Source organism: Mauremys reevesii, linkage group 1, assembly GCF_016161935.1.
Source record: "Mauremys reevesii isolate NIE-2019 linkage group 1, ASM1616193v1, whole genome shotgun sequence".
Classification (NCBI taxonomy): domain Eukaryota; kingdom Metazoa; phylum Chordata; order Testudines; family Geoemydidae; genus Mauremys; species Mauremys reevesii.
Window position 1 is genome coordinate 25,435,821 of NC_052623.1, and position 22,671 is coordinate 25,458,491.

Below are 22,671 nucleotides of genomic sequence, written 5' to 3' on the forward strand. Positions count from 1 at the left end.
TTTTTATTCAAAACTAGAGTGATGGCAGGCTTTTTATTGAAACTTTGCTTTTTATTACAATTTTCAACTTTTGTTGTTTTTGCTTTCCCAAAGTGATGTATATCTGGCAACACAGCGCTAACCCTCTCATCTTTTGTAGTAGTCACTATGCTATATATATGCTAAAAGCACATAAACCATGCATTTTCAGCAATCTTTATTCCAGTCGTTCTTTGAAAACAAAACATTTGTTTCTAACATAGTGAGACTGGATCAGGAAGCCAATATAAATACTTTTAAGTCATGTCAGGTTTGTCTCCCAAAACCCAAATGTGTCAGTCTCACCATGCCTATCGTGTGTTCGTATCCTGAATTTCTGCTTTTTCATGATTTCTTGGGATCAGATGGAAAAACCCTGAAATACAATAATGAGAATCTTCATGTTTTGAAAAATTATAAAATATTTTTTTTAAGTAGTCTTTTATGTAGCATTGATATTGCATTGTTTTTCCACTTGATCTTCATTTCTGTTTTCTGTAATGCTACTGCATTTCAGAACAAGTTCTTAGAGGACTGGTCCGAGGCTTGATTATTTTGAATTAAACTGGTTTAATCATTAACTTTCAAAGCTTTTTCTTCTGTAGTTGATTTTCAAGATGCAGTGCAGCTGAGTAACACTGGTGTAGAGCTTATATTTTACATGCTAACTCTCTTTTCCCCTCTCATTTTAGGCAGTTTCTCTTAGTGTTCAACAAGGGGCAACCACCATGGGTTCAGTTCAAGCACCTTCTTCCAAACAACATGTTTCACAGACTCCTCATATGACAGTCAAAGCTCCTCACCAGGCTTCTGTGCAAACTGAAAAAAACAGACCATCTCCATCTTCTCAGTTTCATGATGTCAAAGTAGTAAACAGAGATCCTCGTCTTAATAGGATGGCTCAACATTCTTCTCATGCTAAAGATCAAAGTCATAGGAAAGAATTTCTATCTTCCATAAGTCAATCTGATATCAAGGCAAACAAAACAGTGCAGGCTGAAAAACAAAATTTGTCAAAGCAAGAAAAGTTAAAATCAAGTGAGAAAACACAGAAGAAAGAACTTGATCAGTTAGATGCAAAATCTAAGTCACTGTCCCCTTTGAAAAGCAAGTTATCCCATACTAAAGATGTTAAAAGCCAAGAATGTGAAAGTATGAAAGTATCTGAAATTAGTAAAAGAGATCCAAGGTTAAAAAAGCATCTTCAGGAGAAGCCAGATGGTAAAGATGATGATACAAAAGAAAAGAGAAAAAGTATGGAGAGAAAAGAAAAAGAGGAACATAAGACATCTGAACACAGACCTGTTGGCAGCAGAAATAAAGTAATTAATGGCATTGTTCAAAAACAGGACTCTATTACAGAAGAGTCAGAAAAACAGAGTGGAAAACTTGGGAGGTCAAGTAATAGGAAAAGGTCCCGATCACGCTCTCCTAAGTCTCGATCGCCATCTACCCATTCACCAAAGAGAAGAGAGAGGAGATCACCCAAAAGAAGACTGAGGAGTTTGTCTCCTACTTCCTCGACTCCTAAAATTGGAAAGCTCCGTCAATCAGGGCCTAAGCAATCTCATGTTGAAGAGTTTACACTAACTACAAGGGAAGAAAGAAATTCTAATAAGAGGAACCTTAAACAGGATGCACGAGATCCAAGGAGATTGAAAAAAACTCAAGAAGACAGACCACAGGAAACTGCCAATCAGCATTCTACAAAGTCCACTCCAGAACCAAAGGAGAATGTGGAAAATTGGCAAGGTTCCAAATCAAGCAAAAGATGGAAATCTGGTTGGGAGGAAAGTAAAAAGTAAGTTACTGATTTTGAGCTTGATCCTGCTGATGAAATCAGTGGGAGTTTTGCTATTGACTCTAGTAGGAGCAGAATTGGTGTGCAGTATTCAGATATCAAAGCAACAGGGGATTGTCCTTTAAACATTTTGACTGGCAAAATAGTGTAATCATTGATGCTCAGTTTCCGTTGTGGCCGCAGCACATCGGATCTAAATGGAATCAGTTCTAATGTGAATGTAGTAAATAATGTTTCTTGTATAAAGAAACAATGTATATTTTAACTAACCTGATTTTATTATTTTCAGTCCACAACAGAATGATGAACATCAAGGACCTAGTAAATCTCCTCATCAGAGGCACAGGGAGATCTGGGCGGCCAGTAAAGGAATTTTGTCACCTCGAGCCCCAAAGCAACAGCATCGATTAAGTGTGGATGCCAATTTGCAGATTCCCAAAGAACTGACTTCTGCAAGCAAACGAGAGCTACTTAAAAAGGTAATGTTATAATTAGTATCATATATAGGGCTGGAAGGACTGTAACAGGTTAAGTCCAGCCCTCCATGCTGAGACAGGACCAAGTAAACTTAGAACATTTGTCCAATCAGTTCTTAAAAACCTCCAATGATGGGGATTCCATAACCTCCCTTGGAAGCCTATTCTAGAGCTTAACTAACCTTAGTTAGAATTTTTTTCTAATACCTAATTTTCATTGCCGCAGATTAAGTCTATTACTTCTTGTCCTACCTTCAGTGAACATGGAGAACAATTGATCCTTGTACTCTTTGTAACAGTTATTTGAAGACTGTTTTCAGGTTCCTCCTTGGTCATCTTTTCTCAGGACTAAATTTTCTCTGTTTTTTAACATTTTCCTAATAGGTCAGGCTTTCTAAACCTTTTATCATTTTTGTTATTCTCCTATGGACTCTTTCCAGTTTGTTCATATCTTTCTTAAAATGCAGTGTCCAAAACTGGATTTAGTAATTCAGCTGAGGCCTCACCAGTGCCAAATAAGGGTGGAACAGTTACTTCCCTTGTCTTTCATATAACACTCCTATTAATACATTCCAGATATTAGCCTTTTTTTGGAACTGCATCACATTGTTACTCCTGTTCAATTAGTGATCCATTATAATCCCCAAATCCTTTTCTGCAGTACTATAAGCTACTCAGTTATTCCCCCTTCTGTAGTTTTGCATTTGATTTTTTTCCTATGCTAAGTGTTGTACTTTGCATTTGTCTTTATTGAATTTCAATTTGTTGATTTCAGAAAAATTCTCCAATTTGTCAAGGTTGTTTTGAATTCTAATCCTGTCCTCCGAAGTGCTTGCAACCCCCTCCCTGCTTGTTATCATCTGCACGTTTTATAAGAATCCTCTTCACTCCATAATCCAAGTTATTAATGAAAATATTAAATAGTACTGGATCCAGGACGTATCCCTGTGCAACCCCACTTGATATACTCTCCCAGGTTGCCAGTGAGCCATTGATAACTACTCTTGGAGTATTGTCATTCAAATAGTTGTGACAAATGAAATTACTATAAAGTGGGTGTACATGTCCCTAGTTGGTTTATGAGAATGTCATGTGGGACAGTTAAAAAGGGCCTTACTAAAATCAAGATATAGCACATCTGCTGCTTCTGCCCCCATCCACTAGCTAGGCCATTAGACCTGTCAGAGAAGGAAATTAGGCTGGTTTGGAATGATTTGTTCTTGACAAAGCAATGCTGGCTTTTCTTTATAACCCTATTATCCTCTAGGTCAGGCCTGCACAATGTATGGCCCGTGGGGGCGGGGTATGTGTGAGTAGGCAAGCGGTGGGTGAGGGAGGGGGGCTGAGGAGGCGAGCGGGCAGTGGCGGGGGCAGGTGAGCTGGCGGCTGACCCCAGCTCACCTCCGCTCCACCCCCTCCCCCCCCCGAATGCTCTGCCCAGCTTCTCCCCCTCCCCCCAACTTCCCGTGAATCAGCTGTTCGCGCGGGAAGCCTGGAAGGGCAGAGAAGTGGTGCGGCGGGGCTTTGCGCTCAGGCCCAGGGAGGCAGAGACGGAGTGGAAGTGAGCTGGGGCGGGGGGACGCAAGGAGGACCGCCCGCGCTGCAGCAGGTAACCTGGGTGGGGCGGGGGGCACAGGGGAACCGCTCCCTGCCCCAGCTGGCCTCCGCCTCCCTGGGCCTGAGCGCTTCTCAGCCCTCCCAGGTTTCCCACGTGAACAGCTGATTCGTGGGAAGCGGGGGGGGCTGCGAGCTCAGCCTGACGCAGTGCTCCAGGCGCTGCGCGGTGGTGGTGCGGCGCGGCTCCAGCCGAGCGACGTGGCTGTAGCACTGCCAGCCACCTCCAGGCAGCGTGGTAAGGGGGCGGGGAGGGTGGTTGTTTAGGGGGCAGGGAGCGGGGGGTGCTTGGATAGGGGACAGGGGAGTTCGGGGGGTGGATAGGGGTTGGGGCAGTCAGAGGGCGGGGAACGGGGGTTGAGTGGGGGCAAGGGTCCCGGGGGGGCCGTCAGGAAGGAGGGGGAGGTTGGATGGGGTGGTGGGCGGCAGTCGGGCAGGAGTTCCAGGGGCGCTCAGGGGACAGGGAGAAGGGGTGGTTGGATGGGGCAGGGGTCCTGTGGGGCCATCAGGAATGAGAGGAGGGATTGGATGGGGTGGTGGGAGGCAGTCAGGGAACAGGGAAGGGGGTTCGATGGGGCAGGAGTCCCGGGAGGCGGGGGCAGGTGACGACCCCCTTGTGGGGTGAGGAGGGAACCGGCTGTTAAGATTTTGGCAGCTCATCACTGGCCCAGGGGGGTGGGAGGCTGAGGAGGCGAGTGGGCGGGCAGTGGCGGGGGGGGGGGAATGTGAGCTGGGGGGACAAATGGGGGGGACAGGTGAGCGGGGGGAGTGGGGGGTCTGAGGAGGCGAGCGAGCGGGCACTGACGGGGGGGCAGGGGAGCTGGCAGCGGGGGAGGAGGACTGAGGAGGCAAGCAGGCGGGCAGTGGTGGTGGGGCAGGTGAGCCGCAGCGGGTGGGGGGCTAAGGAGGCGAGCGGCGGGGAGGGGGCCGAGGAGACAAGCTACGCGTCGGTGGCTGACCTGTTATACTGATCTGGTCTGGCTCCCATTCCTTCTCCAAGGGTTGCAGCTGTCTGGAGGTGCCTGCCTTCCACGCCTTCCTCAGTCACACCTCATTCATTCAACAGGGCAACTGGTTACAAAGCGGGGGGAAGATCTTATTCTACTTTTAGCAAAAAGACATTTTTCTTTTACCTTAATTATACTACCTTAGGGGCTCGCTATAACATACTACCAAGGTTCGATACCGCTGTTTTATTGGGGCGGCGCTGGGGAAGGAGGATTTGTTTCCGTGGGGTGGGCGGCGCTTGGGGGTGGGGTGGGCAGGGCAGTGCTTGGGGGGGTTGTTGTGTTTTGGGGCAGGATGGGCGGTGCTGGGGGGGGTGTTTCTGCGGCGCTGGGGGGGGTTTGGCCCTCAGCTGTTTTCTTTGGAGTAATATGGCCCTCGCTGCTTTACGAGTTGTGCAGGCCTGCTCTAGGTACTTACAAATTGATTGATTAATACTTTGTTCCAGTATTTTTCTAGGTATCTAAGTCAGGCTAACTGATCTATAATTCCCAGGGTCTTGTCTGTTCCCTTTTTTAAAGATAGATGCTATGTTTTCCTTTCTCTGGTGATTTGGGACCTCAACCATCTTCCATGAATTCTTGAAGATAATAGCTAACACTTCTGAGATTGTTTCAGCTAGTTCCTTAAGTACCCCAGGATGAATTCCATCAGGCTGTGCTGACTTGAACACATCTAACTTATCTAAAATTCTTTAACTTGGTCTTTCCCTGTTTTGGCTTGTGTTTCTTCTCTCTTGTTCATATTAATTGTGTTGAGTATCTGGTCACCATTAACCTTTTCAGTGATCACTGAAGCAAAATAGGCATTAAACATCTCAGCCTTTTTGATGTCACCAGTTATTAGCTTTCCTTCCCCGCTACGTAGAGGACCTGCACATTCCTTCGTCTTTCTCTTTCTTCTAATATATTTTAGGAACCTCTTAAAAACGGCCTTACTGGGTCAGACCAAAGCTCCATCTAGCCCAGTATCCAGTCTTCCAACAGTGGCCAATGCCAGTTGCCAGTTACAGAACAGGTAATCATCAAGTGATCCATCCCCAGTTGCCCATTCCCACTCTTCTGTCTTTTTTTTTTTTCCTGCTTCTTTGGGTTATTTTTCCAGCTCTTCTGCACAGCAGCAAACGCAAAGTCTACAGTAGCACAAACCTCTGAATAAATAGTATTGGTGGGTTTTTTCATTGTACTTTTCTCCGTGGTTTGACTTATTTGCATTATTCTTCATAATCATTATGCATATGTTATGTTTTATATGCAAACAAAGGTTTGGGACACCATCCCTGTCCATCCGGGCTAGTAGCCATTGCTGGACCTATCCTCCAGGAACTTACCCCACCCTTTTTTTTTTTTTGAACCCTGTTATAGTCTTGGCCTTCACAACAGCCTCTGGCAAGGAGTTCTACAGGTTGACTGTGTGTTGTGTGAAGAAATACTTCCTTTTGTTTGTTTTAAACCTGTTGCCTATTAATTTCATTGGGTGACCCCTGGTTCTTATATTATGAATAGGAGTAAATAACACTTCCGTATTTACTTTCTCCACACCAGTCATGATTTTATAGACCTCTATCGTATCCCCTCTTAGTTGTCATCTTTTCCAAACTGAACACTCCCAGTCTTACTAATTTCTCCCCATATGGAAACTGTTCCATACCCCAATAATTTTTGTTGCCCTTTCCTGTACCTTTTCAATTCCAGTATATCTTTTTTTGAGATGGGCAACCACATCTGCGTGCAGTATTCAAGATGTGGGCATACCATGACTTTATATAGAAGCAATTTGATATTTTCTGTCTTATTATCTAATGATTCCCAACTTTCCTAATGACTCCCAACTTTCTGTTAGCTTTTTTGACTGCTGCTGCGCATTGAGTGGATGTTTTCAGAGACCTATCCATAATGACTCCAAGATCTCTTTCTTGAGTGATAACAGCTAATTTAGACCCCATTGTTTTGTATGTATAGTTGGGTTTATATTTTCCAGTGTGTATTACTTTGTATTTATCAAAATTGAATTTCATCTGCCGTTTTGTTGCCGTCACCCAGTTTTGGAGGTCCCTTTGTAACTCTTCACAGTCTGCTTTGGACTTAACTATATTGAGTACTTTTGTATCATCTGCAGATTTTGCCACTTCCCTGTTAACCCCTTTTTTCAGATCATTTATGAATATGTTGATTAGTACTGGTTCCAGTACAGACCCCTGGGAGACACCACTATTTACATCTCTCCATTCTGAAAACACCATTTATTCCTATCCTTTGTTTCCTCTCTTTTAACCAGTTACTGATCCATAAGGGACTTTCCATCTTATCCCATGACTGCTTACTTTGCTTTAGAGCCTTTGGTGAGAGACCTTGTCAGAGGTCCTCTTCTTATTGTTTTTTATGTCCCTTGCTAGATGTGACTCATTTTGTGACTTAGGGCTGGTCTACACTATCGTGGTAAATCGATCTAAGTTACGCCATTTCAGTTACATGAATAATAAAACTGAAGTCACCATAGCTAGAGCCACTTACCGTGGTGTGTGTTGATGGGGGATGCTCTCTTGCCAACTTCCCTTATGCTTCTCGGGGAGGTGGAGTACACAAATTGATAGGAGAGCGCTCTCCCATCGATTTAGCATGTCTTCATCACACCCACTAAATCGACACCACTGCATTGATTGCAGCAGTGCTGATTTAGCCAGTAGTTGTAGACATGACCTTAGCCTTTCTGTTTTTGTCCTTACAAGCCTGTGCTATTCTTTTGTATTCCTCCTTAGCAATTTGTCCACATGTCCACGTTTTGTACGATTCCTTTTGATTTTTAGGTCATTAAAGAGCTCCAGATGGAGCCATATTGGCTCTTTAATATTCTTCCTATCTTTTCTTCTCATTGGGATAGTTTGCTGTTGTCCCTATATTGTCTCTTTAAGAAACTGCCAGCTCTCCTGAACAACTTTTTCCTTTAGATTTTCTTCCCTTGGGACCTTATCTACCAGTTCTCTGAGTTTGTTAAAGTTTGATTTTTTTAAACTCCATTGTCCATTTTCTGCTGCTCTCATGCCTTGTTTCCTCCGGATCTGTTATTTTATGATCACTTTCACACATATTGCCTACCACCTTCATATTCATATTCTGTTGGTCAGTATTAAGTCTAAAATGGCTGTCCGCTTGGGTTACTTGCCTTACTTTCTGAAATTAATTCCAAGAACTTACTGGAAATTTTGTAAAAGCAGCAAAGAATCCTGTGGCACCTTATAGACTAACAGACGTTTTGGAGCATGAGCTTTCGTGGGTGAATACCCACTTCGTCGGATGCAAGACCGACAATGTACTTGCATCCAGACTAATACGGCTACCCCTTTGATACTTGGAAATTTTGTGTTTTCTCATATTTCTTTTCCAGCAGATGTCTGGGTATTACCAGGTGTTGAGAGTTGGATATTTGTTTGTTCTAGAAATGCTTCATCCACCTCCTCTTCCTACAGTGGTGGTCTATAGTAGACTGCTTCCATGACATCATCGCTAATTTTTCTCCCTTTTATCTTTACACAGAGACCTTCAGCTGTCTACCGCTCACCTCCTTCTGTACTTCAGAACAAGTTTTTATATTCTTGATGTATAATGCAACACCATTTCCTTTGTTAGACCTGTCTTTTTGTGTAGTTACATTAAAAAAAGGTGTTTTAAATCTAAAATTTGTTTACTTTTTTTGTACATAGGCAAATGAACGTCTGACATCTGGGGAAATAACACAAGATGAGTTTCTTGTTGTGGCTCATCAGATTCGTCAACTGTTCCAATATCAGGAAGGAAAGCACAGATGCAATGTGTGGGATAGTCCTACAGAAGAAAAATGTGGTATGAAGAAGAAACCCCTTCTGTCTGATGCTGAATTAACGTATTATGAACATAAAGCTAAACTGAAAAGAACACAAGTTCAGCATTCATTTCCAAGACTTGATCTGTTAGATCCTGATGATATTTTAGGGTATGATTTGACTAATGCATTGCTTTCTGGAATAGAATGTGAGCAAACAAAAGGTAAACGTGGAGGACAATTTGACAGAAAAGAGCAATTTGGAGAAAGGTCAAGACGGCATTCTCCTATAAGTGGCAGTAGACCGTATGCTGATGATCTTTCACCACTCGAGAGCCGGCGAAGACATGATGAGCAAAATTCTTCCAAAGGAACACGAAGTTCTAAAAACTTCGATCCTTATGATAGCTGGGGAGAATCAGATGAATTTAGAGATGCACTCAGGCAACAAGGGAAAAGCATACCAGAGTTTCAAAAAATTGATGGAGATGGATTCTGCAAATTTGATAATCGTGAAGAAAGACAGCTGGTTGGACAGAGTGGTACGTATTTTATTTTTAAATTCTTGAGGTTAGGTATCTTGCAGAATTTCAGTAAGTTAACTATTTTTTTAAATTTTAGGTGTTCGAGAGGAACCGAGGTCCCCATTCAGTGAACGTTTCAAGAGACCTAGATATGAAGATCCAGAGAAAACATCATTTATAGAGAGTCCAGGATCAAGATTTGGAGGCATTGACGTAAAGCAGAGATTAGGTGCACTCATGGAAGACAGACCGCTATTTGATGGCTCACCTAGACAGCCTGCTGCAAGGGGAGGGGGAGATGGACAAGCTGGTCATTTTGTTGATGGGCCTTCTAATAATTCAAGCCCTAGAATTGAAGGGCCACCTGTACAGGCTCCTATGAGGTTTGAGGGGCCCCTTGGTCAGGTGGGAGGAGGAGCTGCCTCACAGTTTGATGGGCCACTGGGACAGGCAGGGGGAGGGGGTGCCCTAAGATTTGATGGGCCACCAGGGCAGATAGGCACCCTCAGGTTTGAGGGGCCCCTGGGGCAAGTGGGTGCAGGGGGCGCACTAAGGTTTGAAAGCCCTCTGGGGCAAGTAGGGGGTACTTTAAGGTTTGAGGGGCCTGTGGGTGGTCGCAGGTTAGAGGGGCCTGCAGGCCAGACTATGGGTGGTCTCAGATTTGAGGGGCCTCATGGTCAGCCATCGGGTGGTCTCAGGTTTGAGGGACCCCATGGTCAACCTATGGGGCCTCATGGCCAACCAGGGGGTGGACTCAGATTTGAGGGACCCCATGGTCAACCTATGGGGCCTCGTGGTCAACCAGGGAGTGGTCTCAGGTTTGAGGGGCCACATATCCAACCAATGGGGCCCCATGGTCAACCAGGGAGTGGTCTCCGTTTTGAGGGGCCACATGGTCAGCCTGTAGGGCCACATGGTCAACCAGGAGGAGGTCTGCGTTTTGAGGGGCCCCATGGTCAGTCTGTAGGGCCACATGTCCAGGGAGGGGGTGGTCTCAGATTTGAAGGTCCACATGTCCAGCCAGGGCTTGGTCCTAGGTTTGAGGGTCCATCGGTCCAGACGGGAGGTGGACTTAGATTTGAAGGGCCTTTGGGTCAGACTGGTCCAAGATTCGATGGCTGTCATTCGTCCAGATTTGATAGTCAGCCTGGTCAGCTATCACTTTTGCAAAGATTTGATGGATTACATGGACAACCTGGCCCAAGATTTGAAAGGGCACCTGGTCAACAGACACCTCCTCGGTTTGATGGACCACCTGGTCAGCAGCCACGATTTGATACACCAGTACCTCAAAGGTTTGAAGGTCCACAACACCAGCCAGGTTCAAGGTTTGCAATGCCCCTTGGTCTTCAAGGTCCAAGGTTTGAAAATGTAGCTAACGCTCCTGCCTCAAGACTGGAAACAGTATCTTATGGGCAAACTGGTCCATACAGTGAACATCCCAATCAGACTTACAATGGACCATCCCATGGGATGCAGTTCCAGAGACCTGAAATGTTTGATGCCTCTCAAGGACCAAATTTTAATGGGCCACCTGGCCCTGGAGCACAGAACTTTCCCAATCCACTTAACAGAGCATCTGGACATTATTTTGACGACAAGAATCTTCAGGGTCCTCAATATGGAAACTTCAATACCATGCCTAATTCTATGTCAGTAGGAAATACTCAGCAACCACAGCAGGTAAGATTGTTTAGTATTAAACTTGCCTACATCTATGTAGCAAAATTTTATGACTTTATGAGTGCTTAGGATACAGCACCACTACAGATGGTTTCAAATTTAAAAAGTCTTAATTTGAATATATCCGTAATTGTCTACAATCATCATTTTAAAGTGACATAGTCTGATAATTTTAGTTCCAAATTGAAGGGTTTTTTTTAGAGAAACATCCTAATCTATTAAGAAAATTTAAGTTTTTTTTTTTTTTAAATAGATTCAGGTATTTCCAAGCATGTTTTAGAAGTTCCCCTGCAGTGTGTACACCTGAAAGTGTAACCTGATCAAAACAATAATGAAACGGTTCTATTTCCACTACGCCCTTGAATGCAAAAATAGCTGGGATTGGAGTTATAAATCATGTGCAGTATTTTAACTACCCTTTGCACAAAATGAATTCCATGGAAAATGTTAAACTTAGGTGCATATAAACGCTCCTGATATTTCTGCAAAAGAAGTAAAGGCCAAATGCTACCTAACAAGTGTAGATAAGTAGGACAAAGCTGGTGTGGATATGTGTGGGGCATGTAGTGCACACAGGGTTTATTTCAGCTGGCCCTGTTAGAGCTGTAGAATTTAGTGCCCTCAGGAGGGAGGAAGGTTGTTAGGAAATAGGGGATTTTGGCACACTCAAACTATTTGTTGGACAAAAAGTGCCTGTTTAGCACACATCTTTCATCCATGGGTGAGGTCAGTTGGCTTCAGTATTGATGATTGTCTTGCAAAAATCCTCTTCAGTAGGAGGAGTTGGTGTTAAACATCTTTAACAAAGTTGATTAGAAAATTTGAATTCTACAAGCATTCTTCATTCTGAGGGTGTAAGTTGAATGTGATACGAAGAATTACTAATTAAATGAATACAAGTAGTTAGGTGTTCTCATACCACCTATACTGGTAAAATTTTAAAGAACACCAAAGCCAACAGGCATGAATCCAGAAATATATGCTGAAGGAACTTACTAATCAACTGCCTTCTACAAAACTGTAGCAGAAGTAATTATAAAAAATTACTTTTCCCCTCTGAAATTCACTAGCATTTATTTCTTTTTTGGAGACATCCTGGATTTCGTTATTTTTTGGTATAACTGGTACCATTTACATTTTCAGCTAAAAATCTGAGTATATTTACTTCATATTGGAGTTTACTTAAAAATGAGTCCAATTTGGGTGAAAAGGAACAATTTAAAAGAAGCAATGATGAGTCAGTATTGGAAAGTGAATTTAAAATGTGCAGGCCTGATGGCTAAAAGAAACAAATATCCCTTATTAAATAAGTAAGCATGGAAGGACTTGTGCATTTCATTAGGTCTGCCCCCCCACCCAATGCTTGGCAATAAAAATATAGTTTGAAATACTGTGGTGTCAATTTATAAGGAGCCTTCAGAAACGTACGGCGGCATTCCCCCTTCATGGATATAAATAGGTAAATGCATAATGCAGAGAATCCCAAACTGTGGAGCAGAATGTTCAGGGGGGCACAGCTGGGGCCTGGGCCAGCCCCCATGGGGTGCGGGGAGGGAGTGCCACTCAGCTCCGCTCCTGGCCCCGGCTACCGGCCCCAGCCCCCGTACCCCTGTCCATGTCCCCCCCTCCTGGAGCCATGGTCTCGCTCCTTCCCCCAGCTTAGGAGGAAGGGGGGGGTAAGAGTGGGGCGTGAGGTAAAAAGTTTGGGGACCACTGGCATAATGGGCTTAAATTGTAGCAAAGGAGATTTAAGTTGAACATTATGAAAAACTTCCAAATTATTAGGGTAGTTGAGCACTGGAACAAATTATGTGGGGAGGTTGTGGAATCTCTGTCATTGGATGTTTTAAAGAACAGGTTAGACAAACAACTGTCAGGGATGGTCTAGATAATACTTAGTCCTTCCTAGGGCAGGGAACTGGACTAGATGACCTCTTGAGGTCCTTTCCAGTCCTACGTTTCTATGGTTCTATACTGGGGACACTTTAGGAATTAATAGTAAAATGTAAGAACATTTTGTAATTCAAATAGCTATGAGAAAAGTACATAACTTTTTACTTTTACAGGTTCCTGGTCTATCTGTATCTTCTCAACCTGGACCTTACAGTCAAGGACAAACGTATTTACCAGTACTTGCACAAAATCCTGGAAACTTTCAGAATCAAGCAGGTATATACACAATTTTTGTGCTGGCTATTTTAAACTAGTGTTCAAACTTTATTAATCAGAAACCACAGAATTTAGCTCCTCAGGTAATCCACATCTCATCTAAAGGACAGCACAGTACTTTCGATGTTGCCACTTAGCACTATTCTGGGGTCCTGGTTCAGTACTAGCTCAAGAAAGATTGCCATTTAATTGTTAATAAATACAATTTCTTTAATACTTGAATTTCTTTTGTGGAGGTCTCCCATTCAAGTATCAGTCAGGCCCGTTCCTGATTAGTTTGTTACCACATGTTTTTTGGTATGCTATGATGCTGAAAATGGTCTGCTTTTGTGTGGGTATGAGAAGACAAATGGGGACACAGTAGGGCTGATTTGCATATGCCAAGTTATGCAATTCACCCCTGCACATCAGAGCCCAAAATTAAACACTTCCAGAATGTAATAAGTGAACAAAGTCAAATAATTAAGCGTAAATATTTACTAGATTCAGACTAAGAAAATAACACATTCCAAAAACCTGTAGAGCAAGTATGGCTGGTTGTACCTTGGGTGGCAGACAGATCAGCACTTTGAAATCTTAATACTATGAGGGGAGGGAGCGACTGCAAAGGGAAACTGACTAACAAAAAAGACCAAGAAGGCACAAAACAAAAGGAGAAGAGACAGGGAAACAAATTAGTAAATGAAAAGCTGAAAAATGGGGGGAGCAGTGAGGGGAGAGAAAAAGATGAGATAAATAGGATGGCAAAATAGAGGTGCTTCTGTCTGAGGGCTACTCTTTTCTCTCAGCATGTGGCTTGGGTGATAAATATTCTTGGTGGTGATGTATAGAATGGAATGTAGTTGAGTAAGAAATGAACAACAGAGAACTGTGTTTAGCAACTTCTATTTCTTTAAAGCATTAACTTTTCAAAAAAATTATTTTAAATGAGTATCATTAAAATAAACAAGATGATACATTCAAGAAAATCAAGCCTTAATATATATCATTGCTGTTTTTCTTCCCTTAGGGTCCCTTCCACTTTCATATCCTGATAATCACCTTGGCCAGCTTGATGTAAATGAGTTGTTCTCTAAACTGCTTTCAACGGGAATCCTCAAAGTGTCAAAAACTACTGATTCCACTTCAGCACGTATGTATAGCATTTATGCTCTTACTGTCCATTTTAACAGACGAGTGCAGTGAAAAACTCCCAGTAAAAATCTTGATATACAAGTAGTCTAATTTTCTATGTAATATGCATTTTAATGATTTTCTTATGGCAAATAAAACCAAGAAGTTGCTTTTGTTTTTATATGATGTCCCATAATTTGGAAGTGACCATTCTGGTACACATGATGAAGTGAACTGTGATTGGTAACTTCCTTTTAAAACTTCCACTATTGAACAGTTTACTTTGTAGATTTTAACTGACTAATATAGCCAGACTTGCAAATAAATCAATCTGTGTGTCTTTGGTACCATCCCCCAGTTGTTTGTTTTAATCAAAACAATTTTTTAAAAATGTGTCTGTGTTTGAAATTGCTTTAGCTTGTGTCTTTCATAGATTACTTTCCAAATCAAGGATTTGGATGAGTTAGAGAAGTCACTTGAAAACCACTTGCCCAAATTCAAATTGTTGACTAGTTATTAATTTGTGTACCGTTGTTTTAAGCTGTTACAGCACTGGATTGAATTGGTTAATGCTGTATTTGGCGTTATCATGTTCATTTTATTGTTTGAATAAGTGGAACTGTTTCAGAATGACATCTTGGGAAACTGACAGTTTTCCATCTGTGCTTTCTAGAAGTGAATGAAACTTCTACCCAACCAGCTCCTGAGGAGGAGGAGGATGACCAAGAGCAGAGTGAAGATCAAGACATCCCAGACCTCACTAACTTTACAGTTGAAGAACTAAAACAGTACGTGTTCTAATGTGGGCTCAGTGTGCAGTATGGGTAATCATGACACTAATATATAGGTGATTTAATTGTCTTTGTTTCAAGACAACTTGAGAACTTAATTGTAGAAGACTGTGAGACATCACAATAGAGTAAGGAGGGAGAAGGGATACAACTGTCAGTTTCATCATTGGATTCATTAATGTCATATCATTTGCATAAAGCCTTTCCGTGTGAAATATATTTATAAACATTTAATTCTTAGACAAGATGCTTATTTTTTTAATTTGATCTAATATTTTTAAATGCACGTCGAAGTAAATGGAACTGTTCATGTGCACAAAGGTTTGCAGAATTGGGCCCAATATGTTTAGGATTCACATCAATTTGCTTTTAGCTCATTGGAGCCAGTAGATCTAAATTGGCTAACATTATGTGCTAGTATGCTTGGAAGGGACCTCAGGAGGTCATCTAGTCCAACACCCTGCTCAAAGCAGGACCAATTCCCAACTTAAATCATCCCAGCCAGGGCTTTGTCAAGCCTGACCTTAAAAACCTCTAAGGAAGGAGATTCCACCACCTCCTTAGGTAACCCATTCCAGTGCTTCACCACCTTCCTAGTGAAAAAGTTTTTCCTAATATCCAACCTTTCAATCCATTTTAGGTCTGTCACAAACTTGAAAACTGTGGAAACCTACACTCTGCCGGACACCTGTTTTTAGTTATATAGTGGCTTCACTCCTTTCTGTGTTGGCAATGAGAATCCAGCATACTTTATTGGAATGTTTTCTCACCCTTTAAAAAAAAATTAATAACTTTTCTGGTAAATGTTAAGCCTTTACAATTTTTTTCTCTTGTAGCCGTTATGATAGTGTTATAAATCGACTGTACACTGGTATTCAGTGTTACTCCTGTGGAATGAGGTTTACAACTTCACAGACTGATGTATATGCAGATCACTTGGATTGGCATTACCGACAAAATCGCACTGAAAAGGACATTAGCAGAAAAGTTACTCACAGGAGGTGGTACTACAGTTTAACAGTAAGTAATGCAATAATATCTTTCTCTGTATGTGCCTGAATGAATAGAAGGCAAAATTATTCTCTGTGCAATTGCACTGAATTCAGTTGTGTTGCATGGAATGTAAATCAGCACAGAATTCGGCCTTTGGTAATTAATCCTCTCAGATTTCTCCCTCCTCTTTTTTCTGACAGTGGCTATAAAAACATAAAAGAAAGGTATGAGGGAACTAATATAGTCTAAGACCGTTGACGCCTCTTTTGATAATCTCAGTAGAGAGCAATGATAAGAATGGGGATGGATGTTAAACTACATTGTCACTCCAAAGAGCGGTCCCTTTAGAACAGGCTTGAAGCACAATGGAGCAGTGTTAGGAAACTTGCACTGCTACTTGTCATGCTGTATCTGTAATGAGAGAGCTTTAGTTTCCAGTCCAGTCAAACTGACATCTTTTATTAAAAATGCTCACACACCTTCTCAAATATAAAATTTGGGGAACTGTATTTTAAATGTGTAAAAGTTATGATTAATGAAAAGATGGCTTGAATGTTATTTTTGTTAACTTCCTTAGGACTGGATAGAATTTGAAGAAATAGCTGATCTAGAAGAACGTGCAAAGAGCCAGTTCTTTGAAAAAGTACATGAAGAAGTTGTATTGAAGACACAAGAAGCTGCTAAAGAAAAAGAGTTTCAAAGTGTTCCTGCTGGACCAGCTGGAGTGGATGAGGTAAATTTGCATATTTAATTAGTCTTTGATTAGCCCACCTAGGGGTAAAGGTCTAATTTCTGAGCAGTCTTACGGCTTTTAATCCCTAAGTATTTTGTGTAAACTGTAAAGTTTCATCCTTATATCTAACAAATACAGGTTAGAATGTACCTATGTGGAAGCTGAAGCTTGTATTTAGCAGACTTGCAGTAGGAGAGATGACAGAGGCAAACAAACTGAAAAAATTCTCTGTCAGCCAAATCACAAGCCTTATTCAGAGAAATTCCCATTGAGGCCAATAGAAATTGACCTTATTAAGGGCTGAGTAAGAACTAAGTACCTAAGCATTTAACCAAATAGCAACAAAATCATGACAGACATCTCTGAATTCTATTTAGGGAGGGAAGTTATGTAATCAAATATGAGCTGTTTTAATTGGCAAAATAGCAAGATGGACAAAAGTTTGTTACCTGGATTTGCTGATACTTTTGAATTTCGTAACAGTTGGCTACTGGCTACATACAGGATTTGCAGAAAACTGATGTGATGGCTGAATGAAAGCCTCTCTAAACTTGGAGATTTCGTTTTTTAATTTAGAAAACGTAGTAACTTCATGTGATGCTAACAGTTAATCGAGAATGTGGAATCTAGTTGTCAGTTACAATTAGTCCATAGTTTGCAAATTGCAATTAAATAAATAATTAGTGTCCATTTATGTTACCCTTTTCACTGTACAGTGCATACATAGGACTGCAGTGTATTCCAGTATATTTACCTTGATTGTCAAAAAGTCCCCCTTTCTTAGTAAACTGTAGTTAGCTGCTTCTCTAGAAACTGGTAAGCACAAAAGTGTTATATAAATGTTTATAAATTTACATAGCTGTGTCTTTTCCATCTTTCAGAGCTGTGAAATTTGCCAAGAGCAATTTGAACAATATTGGGACGAGGAAGAGGAAGAGTGGCATCTAAAGAATGCTATTAGAGTAGAGGAAAAGGTATTCTGAGCATATTACTTTTGTATGTGTGACATTTGGGGTTACTAATTGCCAGGGTAGATGAGGTAATAGCACGAATATGCAAAGGGGCATGTGGTGGAGGGCAGCCCAGTCTGTCTTCACTCTTGAAGAGATTACTCTGCTGCTTTTTAGGTTCCATGGTGCACCAAAACATCAACACTATAGGGGGTACCCTTAAAGGGCTGATCTGTTAGCTCAGCTATACTTGGCTTCAGCACACCATGCAGCAGCACCATAAATAAAATACATGTAGATATAAGTTCAGTAACTTGTACATAAATTTGTTTAACCAATTTACAATAATCACTAATGTAGTTCAGCCCTTTATATAATTTTTCCTTAACCTTATGAAAAAAATCCATAGTCAACATTTATATTTTGACACCATACCTCACTTACACCAGGATATAAATCCATGTCCAAAACTGTCCAACATATTAATAAATGATGTGGAAAAAGGGGGTAAACAGTGAGGTGGCAAAATTTGCAGAGGATACAAAACTATTCAAGATAGTTAAGTCCAAAGCAGACTGCAAAGAAGTTACAAAGGGACTTCACAAAACTGAGTGGACTGGGCAACAAAATGGCAGATGAAATTCAGTGTTGATAAATGCAAAATAATGCACATTGGAAAACATAATCCTAACTATACATATCAAATGATGGGGTCTAAATTAGCTGATACCACTCAAGAAAGATCTTGAGATCATTGTGGATAGTTCTCTGAAAACATCCACTCAGTATGGAGCGGCAGTCAAAAAAGCTAACAAAATGTTGGGAATCATTAGGAAAGAGATAAGACAGAAAATCATATTACCTCTGTATAAATCCATGGTATGCCCACATCTTTAATAGGAGGTGCAGATCTGCTCGTCCCATCTCAAAAATATATATATTGGAATAGGAACAGAAAAGGGCAATAAAAATGATTGGGGGTATGGAACAGCTTCCATATGAGGAGAGATTAATAAGATTGGGAGTTTTCAGCTTGGAATAGAGATGACTAAGAGAGTATATGATAGAGGTTTATAAAATCCTGACTGGTGTGGAGAAAGTAAATAAAGAAGTGTTATTGACTCATAACACAAGAAATATAGGGGTCTCCAAATGAAATTAATAGGCAGCAGGTTTAAAACAAACAAAAGGAAGTATTTCTTCACACAATGCACAGTCAGCCTGTGGAACTCTTTGTCAGAGGATGTTGTGAAGGCCAAGACTATAACGGTTCAAAAAAGAACTAGAAAAGTTCCTGGAGGATAGGTCCATCAATGGCTATTAGCCCGGATGGGCAGGGATGGTGTCCTGAGCCTCTGTTTGCCAGAAGCTGGGAATGGGTGACAGTGAATCACTTGATGATTAACCTGTTCGGATCATTTCCTCTGAAGCACCTGGCATTGGCCACTGTTGGAAGACAGGATTCTGGGATAGATGGACCTTTAGTGTGACCCAGTATAGCCGTTCTTAAGTTATATTTATATGTAGTTAGAACATATGAAAGTCACACCAACCCTATATCAATCATTCTAACTATCTGAGTCTCTGGATGGGGGAAGGGAGATAGTTGAGGCAGACAAGGGGTGCTAATAAGTGGAGTTGAGGTCTTGAGAATTAACTGCTTAAACTGCATTCCTTGCTCTTTATGCTTAGTGTTGGTGGAACATGCAGTCTAATAACTTTACCATTAAGTTTTGGTTGAGAAATTAGATTTATGGTCAGCATTAAGGACAAGATATATTTTGCTCAGATTGCCTTTGGGCGTTAGAAGCTAAGCATGGAAGATTTTAGTTCAAAAGTGAATGTTCAGGGAAGCTAGGGGATGAGACAATGAAGTGCATAATCAAAACTGTTCTGCAAACCTAATTTCATAACCTGTGCAACTGCTGTAAAATATGCATTTGTGTGTTCAAATATGTAGAGAAGTCACATGGTTTTTCTTTTTTTAGATTTACCATCCATCATGTTATGAAGATTACCAAAAGGCAAGTGCATCTCTATTTTTATTTCTGCTCAAACATTTTATTGTGAGGTTGATTTTTGTGTTGAGAGATTTATAATTTTGTGCGGAGAGAATGTATTCAGAGCATGCTGGATAAATTCATGGTGGCTAAGTCCATAAATGGCTATTAGCCAGGATGGGTAAGAATGGTGTCCCTAGCCTCTGTTCGTCAGAGGATGGAGATGGATGGCAGGAGAGAGATCACTTGATCATTGCCTGTTAGATTCACTCCCTCAGGGGCACCTGGCATTGGCCACTGTCGGTAGACAGATACTGGGCTAGATGGACCTTTGGTCTGACCCGGTACGGCCTTTCTTATGTTCTTATGTACCCATTTCTGTCACATGTGACTAGACAAGGAACTGCAAGAATGATGGTAATGGCAATTTTATAATTCAGAACTAGCTGGGAAGCTTATTGCTTATTTCTGATGTTGTGACATAACATGTCCTCTTACATGTGAAACAGCAGTAAATAGAAGCCATTAGTTGAATATATAGGTCAAGTATGGGGTTAAAGCTTTTAAATCTGAAGAATTTGCTGAATGGAGTAAATTAATACTGATGTGTTTTTAGTTTCTAACTTCCATTAGCTGTTTATTGTGAATTAATATAGGAATTCAAATTGATGTGTTGGGGTTAGTGAGGAGTGTACTGTGCTTTATGGCAATATACTATATCAGTGGCTTTCAACCTTTTTTCGTTTGCAGACCTGTAAAAAATTTCAAATGGATGTGCGAACCCGTTTGGAAATCTTAGACATAGTCTGTGAACCCCAGGGGTCTGCTTATTACAGGTTGAAAACCTGTAATGACAACCTTTTTTAGACCCCTTAGACACAGTCTGTGGATCCCTGGTTGAAAACCACTGTACTACATATTTGTCCCTTATTTATTTGACGTAATAATTTTAATTTAGGGAGCATTAGGTTTGTTTTTAAACTATATTTGCTAAGGTAAGAACGTTACAGAACAAACCAGCTCTCTTAAGAATCTTGGTGAGGGGGGAAACTTGCATTTTCAATAACCAAATTAACACATCCTGTGAAGCAACATTTATAACGTTTCTCCCTCTCCTTTAGTCACAAAGGAAATAACTGTCTTAGTGATATGTAAAACTGTATATTGTTAATTTTCATTTGGCAGACATCATCATTTGATTGTACACCATCTCCCAGCAAGACCCCTGTGGAAAACCCACTAAATATTATGTTGAACATTGTCAAACAAGAAATACAGGAGCCATGTAACAGTCCTAAAGTCAAAGAAGAACCTGTCGACACCCCTGCTACTTGTATGGAAGAGAGCACACCTGCGTCTACAGATATTAAAACAGAAACTGATAAGGTTGAACCAGTTTAACTAAACTGAGAGGTATGATTTTTTTACAGAACAGAAGAGCTGCTGTGTTGACTCTAGAAGGCAAATACTTTTTATATAAATAAAATGTTCTCATGGGGCAGGGCCCCAGCTATTATTTGGTTAATAAATACATTTTTGTATTTGAATTTCTTATTGCCTGCACAGTTTCAGGTGTCGATTGTGTGAAAGTTCTGTAGATGCGTGCAAATTTAATGGAATGGAATTGTATATGTAAAAAAAATGTACAATTTTCACTTGTGGAAATGTAAATTATAAATAAAAGATATTTTTGCTATATATGGAGTGTAATGTTTATGCACACCATCGAATGAAGAGTTTCTGTACCTTTTTCAGCTTAAGTGGAATTAAACAGAGACCTCAATTTAGACCTCTAGCTAAGTAGCATTCTGAAATATAAAATAACTGAAGGAAGTTATTTGGATTCATAGGAGGGTTATAAGGAAAACAATGCAGGAACTTGCTCAAACAGCGAACCCTAAATTTCTTTTCTTATTAAACTTAGATGAACAAACGTGCATACATATCCAGATATAAAAATAAAAGTAACCAAAAACACAATTTTGGATAGAAGGGAAAATTAGTAAAACAACCTGTGGGCTTGTTTGTGGTTACAACTGCCAACATACATTTGATTAACAAACCAGTATAATTGCTTGTTAAAGCAGATTTTTAATGCCTTTTTTCAAATAGTCAAACGTAAGAATTTAGTACAGCTGAACAATTTTTTCTTTAAGTTACAGGGAAGAAAATGAATGTAAGAGTGCTCCTTTTGAAACATGGTTAACATTTTTCTTTTGTTGGTTATGACTGGATTTAGATGATAAACCGGATACCATGAGATGTTAATATTTCTAACATGTAATAAATAGAAAGAATGAAGCATTTTTGAGTTTGAATCTCTTTATTTCATGAGGGGCTTTGGGGTAATCATAGGACTGGAAGGGACCTTGAGAGGTCATCTAGTCCAGTCGCCTGTGCTTGTGGCAGGACTAAGTATTATCTAGACCATTCCTGACTGTGTTTGTCTAACCTCCTCTTAAAAATCTCCAATGATGAAGATTCACAACCTCCCTGGGCAATTTATTTCAGTGCTTAACCACCCTGACAGGAAGTTTTTCCTAATGCCAAACCCTAAACCTCCCTTGCTGCAATTTAAACCCATTGCTTCTTGTCCTATCAGAGGTTATGAAAATGTTTTTTCTTCCTCTTCCTTGTAACACCTTTCACATATTTGAGAACTGTTATCATGTCCCCTCTGTCTTCTCTTTTCTAGACTAAATAAACCCAATTTCTTCTTCAAGTGCTTGCTCATGTCCATTCAACTTAGGTGTTCTCATCACATGCACCGGTGCTGGAAGTTTTTCTCTCAGCAGTATTTATAGGGGACCAGCTCCAGCACCCTTGGAGTGGCGCGCACATGCTATGGTATATAGGGTGCCGCCAGCTCCTCCCACCCTCAGTTCCTTTTTGCAGCCAGTGACAGTGCTGGAACCGTTGCTGCTTCATCTAGTGCTGTGTTGCTCGTTTGTACGAACTAGTTAATTCTTGTATTATAGTGTATATAGTATTCTGTTAGTATTT

General features: G+C 40.9%; 1 protein-coding gene across 2 annotated transcripts in view; it reads left to right on the forward strand.

Annotated features, from left to right (window-relative positions):
• PCF11 (PCF11 cleavage and polyadenylation factor subunit) overlaps positions 1 to 21,974 on the forward strand; it is a 30,953-nt gene extending 8,979 nt beyond the window's left edge. The window contains exons 5-16 of one of the 2 annotated variants that reach the window (XM_039538607.1): positions 711 to 1,819; positions 2,109 to 2,298; positions 8,615 to 9,254; positions 9,334 to 10,919; positions 12,986 to 13,088; positions 14,098 to 14,220; positions 14,875 to 14,989; positions 15,829 to 16,012; positions 16,563 to 16,718; positions 17,600 to 17,692; positions 19,657 to 19,799; positions 20,038 to 20,835. In XM_039538607.1, the coding sequence (XP_039394541.1) occupies positions 711 to 1,819; positions 2,109 to 2,298; positions 8,615 to 9,254; positions 9,334 to 10,919; positions 12,986 to 13,088; positions 14,098 to 14,220; positions 14,875 to 14,989; positions 15,829 to 16,012; positions 16,563 to 16,718; positions 17,600 to 17,692; positions 19,657 to 19,767 (4,410 nt within the window). In that variant the 3' untranslated portion in view covers positions 19,768 to 19,799; positions 20,038 to 20,835. The other variant, XM_039538598.1, reaches the window with a different exon arrangement.
• The last annotated feature ends 697 nt before the right edge of the window (positions 21,975 to 22,671 follow it).